The following is a 16756-nucleotide window of genomic DNA, read 5'->3' on the forward strand; positions in this document are numbered from 1 at the left end:
CTGAACCGTCTTGACGGGACTTTCACTGGCAGATAGCTGATATAGTAGAGTAACTTAGGCAACTTTTATTTTAGAAATGTATTAATTTTATAACTCTGCGAACTGAAAAATAACTTTTTTGTTAAATTCCACGCGGACGAAGTCGCGGGCACAGATAGCAAATAATAATAATAATCATGATATACCTTTTTAAAATCCTTGTATTATGCCCTTCAATTTGATACCCATATTGTAGTATTCGAGAAAAAAAAATTTTTTCATTAACTACAATGGCTTCGCGCAGCCGCCATGTTTGATTTTTTTTTAATGTCACCTATCTAAGAACACTTGGGCAGCTAAGACGAACCTAACGATACCTCAATTATGTAAATCCGTTCAGTGGTTCTGGAAATATGAGGTAGTAAAGAATATTACATACAAACATACATACATACATACAAGATACGCGCGAAAAACATAACCCTTCCTTGGCAGTCGGGTAAAAATATACGTAACGCACATATTTCTTATATATGAGTAACAAATATCTATATTGATACACTACTACATACATACAGGTACACTTAACTAAGGTTATGTGGGCCTTAATAAGTGAGACAAAACTTGATTGTTAAATTTATAATACTAGCTGTGTGAAGGAACTTTTGTGAGATGGAATTTTTAGAACAAGACTTTCTTAATCTCATGAGATGCGTTTATAAATCACTTACTATGTGTTCAGAATTTAACTGGGCGTATGGAAAAAGAAGTTTGTTTTTCAAACATATTATTCGATTTCTTAGTAAAAAATACGAGGTCGTAGGAAAGGGGGCTTTACTTGCTCGATATTTTAAATACTTCAAATAATTTAATTTTATATTTTAATAAGAGACTAAAATCTAAAATATAGACTAAATAAAACTATCTTCTGTATGAAAATAGGAACTATTTACTCGAAATTCTTAAGTTGGAAAATTATTATTAAAAATTACTGCTACAGTTACAGTGGAAATCAAAAATGGAAAAAAAAAATAAAACACAATTTTAATACATCTTAACATAATTTATTTGAAAAACCATAAATTAAAGAGTTTCACAATATGCTAGTGAAGCAATGAGATGGTGATACAAATACTATTGAACTTTAAATGTACACAAATACTAAAGCGAATGTTATACATGTTTTGAAAACAATGGATTCGAAATCACAGATTCTATACAGGGGTTAGACAAAAGTATAAAGCGATTGAAAAATTATTTGGCGATATTTCGAAAAAAAATAATAATAGCCCTGTTATTTACCCTTGAGGGTAGATTTAAAAACAAATATGTATACAAAAATTCATACATATACAATTAAAAAATTCAATGCAGGTATTAGATACCATTTAATGTATTAAGGTAGCACACAAAACATATTAAACCTTCTTTTAATCATTAAGTAGCTCATAACTTAATACAATAATAACATAATATAAAAGTTTTCAATAAAAATCGCTAAATCATTTTATCCATCCCCGAAGTTTACAAAATAAAATTGCAAACTTGCCAATTCTAACGATCTTCAATGTATTGTGGTGCGATACAATTGAACCTGAAACAAAAAAATATATATATTTGAAAAAAACCCCCTCAAATTTCAAAATATTTTAACAATTATGAAAAATTTTCGTAACCTGTTTCTTTCTTTTAATATCAGTAATTTAGGCTTTCTGAATCAAATTATGCTCTCAACTACAAATAACTTTCTAAACTTAATTTTTTTTAATATGATCTTTTTAAGATGATATTTTGCAAAACTTAATGGAATTGCATTTGTTATAATCACTACATAGTATTAAACAGTTGCTTCCGCTGTCTGCAATCTTTAAGACTATGCAACAGATTTTGATACGGTTTTATTTAGTAAATAGTGATTCCAGAGGAAGGTTTATTTTATATGTATAAATAGATGCATAGTAGAGGAACACTGATAGTTTTTGCGCCCGTGCGAAGCCGTGGTGGGTCGCTAGTTACTTGAAGTATATACTGTTTATCTTGCAGAGGTACTTAATAATAATATGTATAAATGTTGAATATAGAAAAAACAAAATCTATCAATAATAATTATAAATGTCTCACACTCAATGGGCCCAACTAAGATTTACTCCTATGTTGGTCGAAACACACACAATACACAAACACAAACGCCCAGACCACAGCAAACATCTGTATGAGCAATACAAATGTATGCCATGTGCTGGTATCGAACCCGCAACCACCAGCGCAACGGCCGTAAAAGCCAGGTTTGTGACTATAGCACTAATGAGTTTGGATCAATGTTTATAATAATAATAATTGTGTTTGCTCGCAAACGAAAAAAAAAACCGACTTCAATTACATCGAAGAGTAATACAACGTAGATCGACGAAAAAATAGTCAAGTAACTACGCGTTATCAAAGATTACTCAAAAAGTAGTTATCAGATCTCGATAAAATTTATATGTGACCACATGATAAACATCAGCTTTCGATTAAATTAAAAATTATCAAAATCGGTACACCCAATAAAGTTATTACGGATTTTCGAGAGTTTCCCTCGATTTCTCTGGGATCCCATCATCAGATCCTGGTTTCCTTATCACAGTACCAAACTAGGGATATCCCCTTTCCAAGAAAAAAAGAATTATCAAAATCGGTACATCCAGTAGAAAGTTATGCGGTATAATACAACGTAGGTCGACGAAAAAAGCGTCAAGTAAAAACGCATTATTAGATATAACTCGAAAAGTAGTTGTTAGATCTCAAATAAATTTAAATGGGATTAATTGGCACACACCACCTTTCGATTAACACAAAATTCGTCGAAATCGGTCCACCCGGTCAAAAGTTCTGATGTAACATACATAAAAAAAAAAAAAAAAAAAATACAGTTGAATTGAGAACCTCCTCCTTTTTTGGAAGTCGGTTAAAAATACATACTACTACCACGGCATAAAAAAAAACCAGTGGGACAACGCGTTTGAAGTCACGCGAAATGCCGCTTTTGTGTAGACATTCATCATTGCTGCAGGGTTGTCACAATATAATATATATTTTATATCATCCGCTCTACAATTGTGTATTCGTATTTGTGTGTAGAGTATGAGGAATGAAATGAAAAAATATTGAAGTACATAATACGACGAGGCTTATTATAAAGAAATACAAATTAGATAGGCTAGTACAACTAATACCTAACATTATTATTATTATTATACCCTTTAATAATATTCTCAAGATACCAAAATAAAAAAACTACTGATACAGATTCTTTTAAAATCTACAAATGTGAAACTGAAAGGTATTTTCGACATTTAGATTTACTAGTTTGCAGATTGCGATTGTTGAATTTGACGATGTAGTAGATTCTCATACGTAGAAACAATTTTGATAAAAATTCAGATGGGGAGCAGGCGCATGGTTTTGTATTAAGGCGCTACCCCGACCAAATAACCTTGAGCATTCGTTCCCTCTTTGCCGCACCCCACCTCTACAATACTTCGTAAAACACTACTAGCGCTATTTGGTAAACAACTTACGAATACGCGTAAAAAATATAGATCATGGAGTCCGTAGACATGGCATTCATTAAAAAAAAAATTTTTTAAAGAAAGAAAGAAATGTTAATTGGTGAGTAAATTAATTTTGGTAATGAATTCAGTGACAACACCTACGTTAATAAATAAATAAATAAATAAATATATATATATATATATATATACCGGGTGATTTTGAAAGCGTTTTGGAAACGAAAATTTTGAATTATTTATCAATAACAGAAGCTATATATAACGTTAATTTAAAAATATATGTATTTTTTTTTTCATCAAAGTCGATATTCATATCGTTTACAGACAAAAAGTGAGAACCAGTAGTAGCGCTACACGGTAGGTAAATTCTAAAAATAGAAATACTATACGTTTTAATATTGCGTCACAAAATCGTATTAGCCAATAAAAACAAAGCTACCGCGTTGCGCCGGAGTCGACCAATGACGGCTCACCTGTAATCGTCGGCGTCCCGCGTCCCTGGCTTTCAGTCGGTCAGTAATACCATAGCGGTACATGTGTAAACAAGGTCAAGGACGTTTAAATTATTATTCGCCGGAGTTTGAAGATGTTCTTGAGTACTTCGAGCGCGATACCCGGCGGAGGACAAGGATGGCAGCAAGAGAATTCGATGTTAGCCAAAACTTCGTATGGAAGATATTACGTACACAAGGATTACACCCGTATCATTTTCGTAAGGCTCACGTAATAAACAACGCACCGGCAAGAATCGCCTTTTGCCAGTGGTTGTTAAATAATACAAACGACAACATACTCTGGACGGACGAGTCACTGTTTACTCAAGTGGGACTATACAATGTGCACAATGAGCATTACTCGGCTCTAATTAACCCCTACTTGATACGAGAAAACCATCACCAGGTTCGTTTCAGTGTGAACGTGTAGGCCGGTATTATTAACGACCAATTAATAGGGCCTATTTTTATTGAAGGTCATCTAACCGGCAACTCGTACTTAGAGATGTTAAGGAGAATAATATCTGAGTTAGTAGACGATGTGCCGTTAGCTTACTCGAGAGGTATGTACTACCAAGACGACGGCTGTCCCGCTCATTACGCGAGTGTAGTGCGTGCGTACCTGGACAATGAGTTTAGTGATAGGTGGATAGGTCGAGGAGGGCCTGTGTCTTGGCCACCTGGAAGTCTGGACTTAACGCCCTTGGATTTTTTCTTGTGGTCGGAAATAAAAAATTATACACGTCAATATGAAAGCTGTGATGATTTACGCATTGTGATAGTGGACGCTTTTGATGAAGTGAAAAGTGATAAAGACACATTAAGAAAATTAAAAGAATTGTATTAAACGTGTACGTTTGTGTATTGAACGCAGCGGACTCCATTTTGAGCAGTTGTTTCGATACAGAGAAGTGTAAATAGTGTAAATAAACTGTTAATACGTATGTAAGTTAATTATTCTGTAGATAGCTCCGATTTTTTAAATACGCCAGAAATTTATACCTACAGTCCGTTTATAAATTTATTTGTTGTGAAAAGAACAATCGTCGTTAATAATCGAAAAGAAGTTTAAATAAAATAGGTATTTCTGACGGTCCTAAGCCCGTGTAAAGTATGAAGGACAAACGAGTCTATCTACGTAAGTACTCGCTAGCTCGCGCCTATAGGTATACTTTTATCAACCGAAACGCGCACGGACGTGTTTCATTCATAAAATAATGAATGAATGATCAGTGCCTTACTACTTTCCAAGTCGATCGAGTAAAAATGAATATTAAAATTGAAACTTTTTTTTAATCAACATTACAATTGATTTATCAATTTTTATAGGTACTATAGATGATTCCAAAGTAAAATATTTCGTTTCCAAAACGGTTATAAAATCACCGTGTATATATATATATATATATATATATATATATATATATATATATATATATATGTACTACAAATATATTTTATTTAATATTAATATAATATATAATATATTTGCTGTGTACAATAAAAAGTAAATTAATTTTATTTAATTGGTGCATAAATAATTTTGGTAATGAATTCAGTCACTACACTTACGTTCATAATGAATACTTACAACTTTTATTCTAATACTAGCGACTCGCCCCGGCGTCGCACGGGTGCAATGCTGATACTAAATATAAAATATATATAGATGAAAAGATACTAATATATAAAAAATATATTGTATTACATTATAATGTATATATTATATATTAGTACATTATTATATTACCGTTGCGTAGGTTTAAAGATCTTAGCATACAGACTGCGGAAAGCGACTTTGTTTTATACTATGTAGTGAAGTATAAGTATTCATGATACTCGTTTGGTGTTGCCTTTTTGGATTGAAGGCGAGTTATCTATAATAATAATAATAATAATAATATACTTTATTGCACATGTAAATAAAGAACAAAATTTACATAATAAGCAATTATAGTAATAAATTGTTCAACCAGGCGATCTTATTGCTAATAATTGTATTTGCTCGCAAACGAAAATTCAATTACATCAACAAGTAATACAACGTAGATCGACGAAAAAATAGTCAAGTAACTACGCGTTATCAAAGATTACTCAAAAAGTAGTTATTAGATCTCGATAAAATTTAAATATGATGATATTAAATGTCATGATAAACATCAGCTTTCGATTAAATAAAAAATTATCAAAATCGGTACACCCAGTAAAAAGTTATGCGGATTTTCGAGAGTTTCCCTCGATTTATCTGGGATCCCATCATCAAATCCTGGTTTCCTTATCATGGTACAAAACTAGGGATATCTCCTTTTCAACAAAAAAAGAATAATCAAAATCAGTACATCCAGTAGAAAGTTATGCGTTATAATATAACGTAGGTCGACGAAAAAAGCGTCAAGTAAAAACGCATTATTAGATCTAACTCGAAAAGTAGTTGTTAGATCTCAAATAAATTTAAATGGGACCAAATGACACACACCACTTTTCGACTAAATTTTTTTTGTCGAAATCGGTCCACCCAGTTAAAAGTTCTGATGTCCACATACATAAAAAATACAGTCGAATTGAGAACCTCCTCCTTTTTTGGAAGTCGGTTAAAACAAAATACAATCGAATTGGGAATCTCCTCCTTTTTTGAAAGTCGGTTAAAAAGCAATCTATCTTTATTATTCAGACAGTGTAAGTAGAAAAATATTTTATTTTTAACAAACAACTTTTTTTTATTTAAAACAAAGTAAATTTTATTATATAAACTTCAACAATAAATGCTAACAAGATGCTAATAAATTTATTATTGTTAATTGATATTGTGTATTGAGCGTGCGCTAGCCGACACGGAGACAAACAACACAAGCTTCTCCCTCCAAACCTTGCGGCAGACTGAATTCCGATACCCTGTGCTTGAGTTACAGTAGTGAATACGCCCAGATTTTAGAAAAAAATCTATAAAAATTCAAATTTGGGTCTTTTGAAAAAAAAAATTCTTACGTATTGTTCAGTATTAAATTGTCAATCCATTGGTGTCGGTTGCAAAATAAAATAATGTTTACTTTACGAGGAGATGCATATTATCAATCACTATTTCTCATTTTTGTGGTATCGTTGTAAGGAGATTATTTAACATCATTTCCTTCAAAAAAAAAAAAAAAATTCTACCATTGTATAATTAAAATTATGCAGAATTTAACTGTGTTTTTATTAGTTTGATTCTTCTTTCCATTACCAAGTAGATAGCTCCAAAAAAGTGCACAAAAAACGGCTAGCGCGGCGTTTTGGTCAGGGAGGCGCCTTAAAATTAATGTTCTTTAAGTGTTGATATAATTGATTTCCAATACTAAATTTTAAATTCTTATTTATACGAGATGATGACATGCAGTCTCTCACAGCACATGTAGTATGAACCATTATAATTTATAAATACGCACAACTCAAACAAAACACTTATAACAATGAAATTAAAAAGCGTCAACCCCAACTGACTTGTCCCAAACGAGTGTATGGCAGCTTGGGCTTGCTACCACGCCTCTCTCAGCCCACAAACCCCACACGATTGCTCTGTCTAGACGTGTCCGTTGGCCGACTGTGTGTTTCATAGGCTGTGCTACTACTAATACTCAATGAGTTTAAGCCTCGTACAAAAAAAAATAATAAGAAAAAAGTATCTAGACACAGAATTACTTGTGACACATAAATTTAATTACATATACATAAGAATAAATTACATAATAACACCTCACCTAATTTGTCTAATTCAAGCTGAAATCACAGGAAGGCTCCAAAGCCGAACGCTCTCTTGATGCTGTCAAAGTAATATCGTTTCCAGTTTTCGCGAGTCTGATCTACTTCCGTCGCTGGAACTAGATCTTGCTTCAGAGATACTAAAGTATGGTCATCCTGGAAACAAAATGCCAATTATCATTAACTATTTATTGATCTAGAATCAACACTAGAAAGTTAGCCTGTAAGATCCCACTGTTGGGCCTCTTTCTCCATGTAGGAGAAGAATCTGAGCCACCACGCTACTCCACTGTGGGTTGGCGAATATTTTCCCTACTATAAGTAATGATCGCTATCAGGTATTATCATACATAATTAAACAAACAATATTTCACATATAGCTGATGGCAGGGGTTACGTAAAAGTCGTGTGGTGTAAAGCACACTCGATTTTTTGTAATATAACAGAGTTTTAATAGATAAAATAAAACTTAATTTGAGTCACTATAAAGAATGATAAAAAAGAAAAAAGCAAAGACAAAACATTATTCAGTTCAGTGTGCTAAGGCTATCCTATCATTCTATAAGCATCATTTCTATAAGCATTATTACTTTTATGAAAGTAATATGGAATTTGGTTTTTATATTAATCTATAAATTAGAATTTTTCTTAAAAAATTTCAGCAATGGAACATAATAAAACTTATTTTTAAATCAATTGCTGTCAAATATCACATTTGTGGTATTATGTCAACTGATAAAAGGTATTATAAAAGACTAAAATAAAATTACTTAAATTAATAAACAATAATTGTGTTTGCTCGCAAACGAAAAAAACCCGACTTCAATTACATCGACGAGTAGTACAACGTAGATCGACGAAAAAAATGGTCAAGTAACTGCGCGTTATCAAAGATTACTCAAAAAGTAGTTATCAGATCTCAATAAAATTTATATGTGACCACATGACAAACATCAGCTTTCGATAAAAAATATTAAAATCGGTACACCCAGTAAAAAGTTATTGCGGATTTTCAAGAAGTTCCCTCTATTTCTCTGGGATCCCATCATCAGATCCTGGTTTCCTTATCATGGTACTAAACTTGGGATATCTCCTTTCCAACAAAAAAAAAGAATTATCAAAATCTATACATCCAGTAGAAAGTTATGTGGTATAATACAATGTAGGTCGACGAAAAAAGCGTCAAGTAAAAACGCATAGATATAGCTCGAAAAGTAGTTGTTAGATCTCAAATAAATTTAAATGGGACCAATTGGCACACACCACCTTTCGATTAAAAGAAAATTTGTCGAAATCGCTCCACCCAGTCAAAAGTTCTGATGTAACATACATTAAAAAAATAAAAAATACAGTCGAATTGAGAACCTCCTCCTTTTTTGGAAGTCAGTTAAAAAAAGTTATACTTCATTGGCTAGCTAACTTCACATTGCTAACTTCTTCTTCGTTGACTAGCTAACTTCAGGGTGTCGGTTTTTTTCGTGATGGTGTGCAGGTGCATCGTAAAAATTTACTCACATAATTTTTACCTAACGCGCCAAAAGAAGTATAAATTCAAAAATTAATAACTACACAACAAATTTCATTTTCACTGTGTTATGTTGCCTAGCATTGTTTAATAAATTACTATATTATATTTCAATTTATTGAAAATAGTTGACATCGACTATTAGCTATTGCTCTTACATACAGATCGGATGGATGGATTTGAGATTAAATTATTAAAAATTGAAAGCAATTATATATTTGGTATAAAAGGAATAGAAATATTACCTTTTCTTCAATATTGAAGGTAACTTCAGAAAAATGTTGATCAGGCCACTGTTTGTATCTCCAGTACTGAACAATCTTTTTACCGGGAACCAATTCTCGGAATTCACCACTAACGTTGCCACCGAACAGAGAAAACTTGCCACCCTTTTCAGCTTCCATTTTTACGTGACCCTGAGTGAAAGCCGTTACCATTTCTATTCGTGTCATTGCATCATAAAACTCTTGAGCCCGACATTGAAATGACTCAGAGAGCTCGATCGTTTTCGTGTCTAATTTACAACCAATTGGCGTATTCTGTGAACTGATAACTGGTTCCATGTTAATTTTCTTATTAAATCCGCTCGTGATTGTTGAAACATTGTCTGGCTTGATTGGGGTTTCCCCCTTCTTGGGCAGGATTAAGCCCTTCGAGAATTCCTCTTTCAAACTTCTGATGTACTCCTTCAATTGCTTTCGAATCTCATCTCGTCCGACATTATGCATGAATGCCTTTAGTCTCTGAGCTTCATCACCGCTGCCTTTGATTGTGACAGTCATCTGAAAAATTAAATCAACAATAATTTTAAAATATTAAATAAAGCAATTAATAACATTTGCAGTAGTAAATTGTAAAGATTTTGTACTCATAACTTTCCATATATACGTACATTGCTTATTTGCAGAACATATTACTGAACATATTAACTGAGGTACGGCACAGCAGAAGTTTCTTGCTCAAAATATGGAGCAGCCCGTCTGGAGTAGTATCTCGACCTTACAGAAGATCACAAAAAAATAATACTTTTTTTAAACAGTATTGTGTTCCTGGTGGTGAGTAGGGTGACCAGAGCTTGTGGGGGGGATTGGGGATAGGGTTGGTAATGCCCTTGCAATGCTTCTGGTGTTTCAGACGTCTATAAGTTATGGTAATCGCTTACCATCAGGTGAACCGTATGCTTGTTTGCTGACCTAGTGATATAAAAATAAAATATTAAGTTTGTATGAAATAAGTAGAAAAATAGTTCTCAATTTATGAAAAAAATAATTATCTTTGAAATTGCACACATTTTTTAAAAATATTAACTTTATTTTATCTTCTTAAGCTGTAACTTTTGAAAATGATAAACAGCTAAATATCAATAAAAATATTTTACACAAGTATAGACTTACAAGAGAAAAAATATTTTTAAATTTTACTTCAAATGTAAATTAATACATACAGGAACTTATTTCATAAATTTTAATCATCTTTAATTTTGTTTTAATTCATGTTTTTATATTTATTTGGTTATAATGCTGTAATCATTTATAATGCCTTTGTGTGCATCTTTTGCCTGGCAATACTCCAATAATAATAATGACATCAAAAGCTCAAAAAGTAATAAATACCCAGGACAAACAAAAAGGAAAAGCCTGTCAACTTAAAAAAAAAAACATGTTAAACATACTTTATTAATGTCTAAGTATTTCTTATTAGAATCAATAACAAAATAAAACATTATGTCATTTACAACAAGGCTAAAATCTAGATGATATACTTACAATTTACTATGTTAACTTTTTTAGGACAGGCCACTAATGGGGTATAACCTATGTGCCATTTTATAGACATTCATATAAAATAAAACCTTAATATTATTTAAGTACTTACATCTACTTCACTGACATCGTTTTCTTCGGACAAGTTCGGGATGTGAACCTCACCCTTCACCTTATCCTTGGCTCCAGCCAACACACCTTCCCACTTTAGTTTAATATCCCATTCGTAGAAAAAGATTAATTTTCCTTTCCTATTATTTGCAGTTGCCTCTCCGTCAATTTTCTCTACTTCAGTAATCTTACAGTCTATACCATTTTGCGCTATCTTCAAGTTATTCAATAACTCTTTCAGCCGATCTTTCGACCAGGGCCCGGCATTTTTCTCCGTCCAGTGCCAGTTATTCACATTCGTGGCATCAGGTCGTTCCTCAACGATCCACCGAGGATCACCTTCTCCCCATTTGGCCATTTTCCAGTACAAACGTTAGCACGAGGTGGTCAATGATCCGCGTTTTTTTTTTTTTTAATCACTACAAATAGACGTAATTCAAGGTTTGCCAGCTGTCACGAAAATTGTATTAATTAGTTCAATTAATACTCATACATAGCAGTATTTATCACGCTAATATTTAGTCAACTTCGCAAAGTATTCGCTTGGTAAATCTATGTCAGTCGAAAACGTTAGTTCATATTATTCGAGAAACGTCGTGAATGCATGAATCTTAAGTCAAAGCAGGTAAAATGACATACACGGTGTTTCTATTCTCATTTTTCCATCTCCCATTTGTAAAATGTCATTCATATTTGGAAGAAAAAACGAAATTCTTTCAAGTTTACTAATAAAATAAAAATATTTTTCGAAAAACAGCATTTCCCTTACTCAGGATTATTATATTTTCAACATTTAAAATACTTCAAATAGGGGATAACATTTACAAGACTTTAAAAAAATCATCTTAAACGAATTAATATAATCGTTTATTTTATTAACGCTACGCTTCAGTTATTGATAATAATCTCACAATAATTTAGAAGATATTTTCAGTAACTTATCTTGAGGGAAATTTTTTCTATATGGCAGCGTCATGACATTTTCTGTATATTTCTAGAAACTACTCTACCAACATTTCAATTTGTATCCGGATCTGTTGCCGCCATTCCATTACACGCAAGGTAAACTTATTATATTTTACTTTATTTAGTTTTTGATACTAATTATAATTAAATTATTTAAATGAGTATTGTTTTATTTGATAATATAATGACACCTTTTCATTTAATATTATAATAAAATAATAGGTTATTGTTACTTATAGCCTTTGTTACTTTGTACGCAATGCGGTATTTTAATGTAATAATCTTCAAGTTCAAATAGAATTTTTCATCAGGCCTGTAATAACTATACCAAGTACAGGTATAACGAGAAATCCGTCTATAAAGAAAAAAATAATATATTAAATTTAATAATAAATTTTTAATATAAAATAATTATAATATTTTGTTTACCCGGATATATTCACATATCCTATAATATTATTATTTCTATCCTATAATATTATTATTGCTATCCTATAATATTATTATTTCAATTGAAATTTACTTTATATTTTTATTTATTACATTTCATAAATGTGTTTTAAAAGTAATTTGTGTCATAATAATCCAAAAATTTTAATGATTAAAACTTTATCTTAATAATTATAAATTTAGGTGTGTCTAGAGAAAAAGCTAACGTTAGCCAACTCACATATCTTCATCATTTACATAATTTTGTACTGAATAATACTCTAACTATTAAAGACTTTTATGTATGACAACTAGGTATAAAGGTTCAAGGATTTAAATACACACCAATGTATAATTATACACGAATACCTTGGCCTACAATATTTAGTTAATAAATTAAAATGACAAGTTTATCATTCCTTCTCTTGTTTACTGTAATATTCTTAGGCGAAATTATAACTTCATTATTATACATTTTTTATAGTTTCCATACAAAGGTTACCTGGAAGATATTGCTCAATTAAACGGTAGGTACCCAAGCCGCTATTGCTAGGTGTACTATTCTTGTTTTTGTTATTTTTGTTTTTCTGTTTTGGTGTACAGTAAAGAATATAATTATACCCAATAGTAAGAATATAGTAATACCCAATAGTAGGTAATAAATATCTTAAATATTTTTTTAAGTCATATTTCTTTTAACACGTTAGGGAAACACTATGAGAGTCATTTTTACGATGCGCGCGCACAGCGTCACGAAAGAAACCGACACCCTGAAGTTTGTCAACGAAAAAAAAGTTAGCAACGTGAAGTTAGCTAGCCAATTAAGTATTCTTACGTGCGAACATAATAGGCACACAAACTTATTTAAAGAATATATGTACTTGTGTATGAAGAGGTGTAGCCTTAAATATTTAATACTTATAGACGTAGGCGAAATCACATTAGTATGGCTTATTTTCTTTTCTTTCCAATATTAAATATACCTATACTTATTCTCGTATCTCTGAAGATTTTTAAAACGATCTTGCAATCGCAATTAAAGATACGCTCCATTCCACTTTCTTGCGCCAACAAACGCGCTTTTAAGTTTAGGGGCACCGTGACTGTAGGTAAGGATACACTTCGCCCATGCCTAGTTACTGCCACTGGATGTGGTACTTTTATCACAGCTATCAGAGCTATGTTATAGCATCAAGCTGTTACATATAGTAATAATATACCTCTAGTAATTAATAGCTATCTACAATAAAACCTTTCGAAATATCAATCTCGAAGTTTTGACGAACTTTAGTATTATGCCACTGAGCTGAGTATAATATTTCAGTCCGAAAATGGGATTGGGATCTTATAACAAATTATTATATATTTGACCCATTGCACAAAGGCAAAGTTAACAGAAAGTAACTTGTTTACAAGAGTATTCTAATTTAGAGCTATAATGTACACAATTACAAGTATATATGCCAAGCCTCATGGGAGGTTATAAAAAATACATTTGCCAATGCCACAAAAAAGAACGAAATAACTGACATTAGAATAAATAATAAAAACTGTAGCGACCCTATCGTAATTTGTGAATATTTTAATGAATATTTTATAAAATTGGCAAATCACAATAATAAAATTCCACTTAGTAATTTGACATTGTGCTGTGTGGCTACGGGTGCTGTGTGGCTACGGGTGCTGTGTGGCTACGGCGTGCTGTGTGGCTACGGCATTAAAGAATTTAGCCACCCCCTCTCTTCCCGTGGGTGTCGTAAGAGGCGACTAAGGGATAACAAGGTTCCACAACCATCTTGGAACTTAAGAAGCCGACCGATGGCGGGATAACCATCCAACTGCTGGCTTTGAAATACACAGGCCGAAGACGGGCAGCAGCGTCTTTGGTACGACAAAGCCAGTACTGCGGTCAGCAACCCGCCTGCCCAGCGTGGTGACTATGGGCAAAACACATGAGTTCACGTTATTTTTGACGTGAACTTGTGGAGGCCTATGTCCAGCAGTGGACTGTATAGGCTGTAATGATGAATTTGACATATAATAATAAAATGCCATTTAATAATAATAGTATTTTCTTATCGCCAGTAAATGAACATAACATCTTAAAAATAATATCTTCATTAAAAAACACAAATTCAACCGGATATGATTTAATAAATACAAAACTTATAAAGTTATGCGCTCCGCTCTTGATAATTCCCCTAACGCAATTAAATAACACCTCATTTATACAAGGAAAATTCCCATCGCCCTTAAAAAAGTCAATAGTGAAACCCATACATAAAAAAAGATGATATTAAAAATGTTGAAAACTACAGGCCAATAACACTTCTGCCAGTCCTTTCAAAAATTTTTAAAAAAGTAATGTACAATAAAATATATAACTTTCTTTGCCAATTTAATATAGGTATTAAAAAAATCACAATTTGGGTTTAGAAAAGGAAGCTTGATAAATTTGGCATGTTTTTCGCTAATAAAGAAAATCACTGAATGTCTAAATAAACAAATCTACTCGTTATCGATATTTTTGGACATGACTAAAGCATTTGACTTTGTCTCTCACCCAATTTTATTAGAAAAAATGTACAAATATGGCATCAGAGGCGAGGCATTAGAATGGCTTAAAAATTACTTATCCAATCGCACACAATGCGTGGAGATTATAAAAATTTTAAATAAAGAAAAAACGGTATTTCAGTCTTCTTACCAGCATATTTCATATGGTGTACCTCAAGGCAGTATCTTGGGCCCCCTATTATTTCTTATATATATAAATAACATGCCTGACATTACGAATAATAACGTTGTTTTATTCGCCGATGATACAACAATAACCATTAGCGAAAAAAATATGAATGACACAAAAATTGAAGCTACTTCAACATTAACAAAAATCGTAGAGTGGCTTACACAAAACAACTTAAAAATAAATTTAACCAAAACAAAGTTCATACAATTTCAAACTGCTAATAGTACTATTTCGAAAATTGACATTAACTATAATAACTCGCCCATTGAGAACGTGGATTCCGCTGTATTTTTAGGTATAACTTTGGATAAATATTGTAACTGGAAAGAACATATCCTCAAATTGTGCAATAAATTAGATAGATTTGTTTATGTTTGGAAGCGCACATATCAAGTAGCAACTGCTGAGATAGGGCTATTGGCATATCATGGATATGTGGCGTCAAATCTTAGGTATGACCTAATCTTCTGGGGTAATTCTGTAGACGCTCATCGAGCTTTTAAAATCCAAAAAAATGTATAAGATCAATGTGTGGCGCCGGATATTTAGACAGTTGTAAACCATTACTTAAATCGTTAAAAATACTACCATTACCTTCGCTGTACATCTTTGAAGTTTGTGTATTCGTAAAAAAGCATTTGTATCTCCTCAAGACTAATTCAGATATGATATCACGAACAAAATATCCACAAAAGTTATATGTACCATTTCAAAAACTAACTCTTTATAAAAAAAATGTATACTGTATGGCTATAAAAATTTATAACACATTGTCTGATACCTTAAAAGACCTTACAACTGCAATGTTTAAGAAAAAATTATTTGATCTGCTGTTGGAGAAAATGTATTACGATGTAAATGACTTTTTAGTGCACGGAATTTAGGATATTAATTTAATGACCTTAGAGATAGTCAATTAAACGTCACATCTAAGAAACATATCAATTATGGTAGTATTAATTATATCGTTTTAGAAAGAAATTTTATAACAATCATATTGATAATGTATTTTTTTTTTCCAATTATGGTATATTAATTATATAGTTTTAGGAAGAGATTATAACATATATTAATAATGTATAAATAATTTAATACTTTTTCTTTCTCAATTATAATAATATTGGTTGCATAGTTTTAGGAAGAAAGTAAATCAATAATCAATCTAATCATCAATAATCTATAAATAATTTAATAATATATAAATAATTCAAAGATAAATAATCTACAGTTAATGTTAAAAATATTGTATAATAACCACATTAATATTTAATATTTGCACACCGTAAGGTAGAACATGTTTGGACTATACAAATGTTAATTCTGTACAACTTCAACACCATGTTTTTGCAAATAAACAATTATTATTATTATTATTATTATACCTACAGCATCTAAATCAAACATTCTTTGATATCACTATCATCACTTCAGCCTATCGCAGTCTCCTTCTGAAC

General features: G+C 31.7%; 1 protein-coding gene across 1 annotated transcript; it reads right to left on the minus strand.

The window, feature by feature from the left end:
* Window positions 1-1021: 1021 nt before the first annotated feature.
* LOC123658320 (activator of 90 kDa heat shock protein ATPase homolog 1) lies at window positions 1022-11789 on the minus strand. Its single transcript, XM_045593757.1, has 4 exons — window positions 11160-11789; window positions 9530-10066; window positions 7759-7915; window positions 1022-1573 (listed from the first exon to the last, which is right to left on the minus strand). Exons 1-3 carry the CDS (start codon window positions 11514-11516, stop codon window positions 7784-7786), a joined length of 1026 nt encoding a protein of 341 aa, XP_045449713.1. The 5' UTR covers window positions 11517-11789; the 3' UTR covers window positions 1022-1573; window positions 7759-7783.
* Window positions 11790-16756: the final 4967 nt, after the last annotated feature.

Source organism: Melitaea cinxia, chromosome 12 (genome assembly GCF_905220565.1).
Source record: "Melitaea cinxia chromosome 12, ilMelCinx1.1, whole genome shotgun sequence".
Classification (NCBI taxonomy): domain Eukaryota; kingdom Metazoa; phylum Arthropoda; class Insecta; order Lepidoptera; family Nymphalidae; genus Melitaea; species Melitaea cinxia.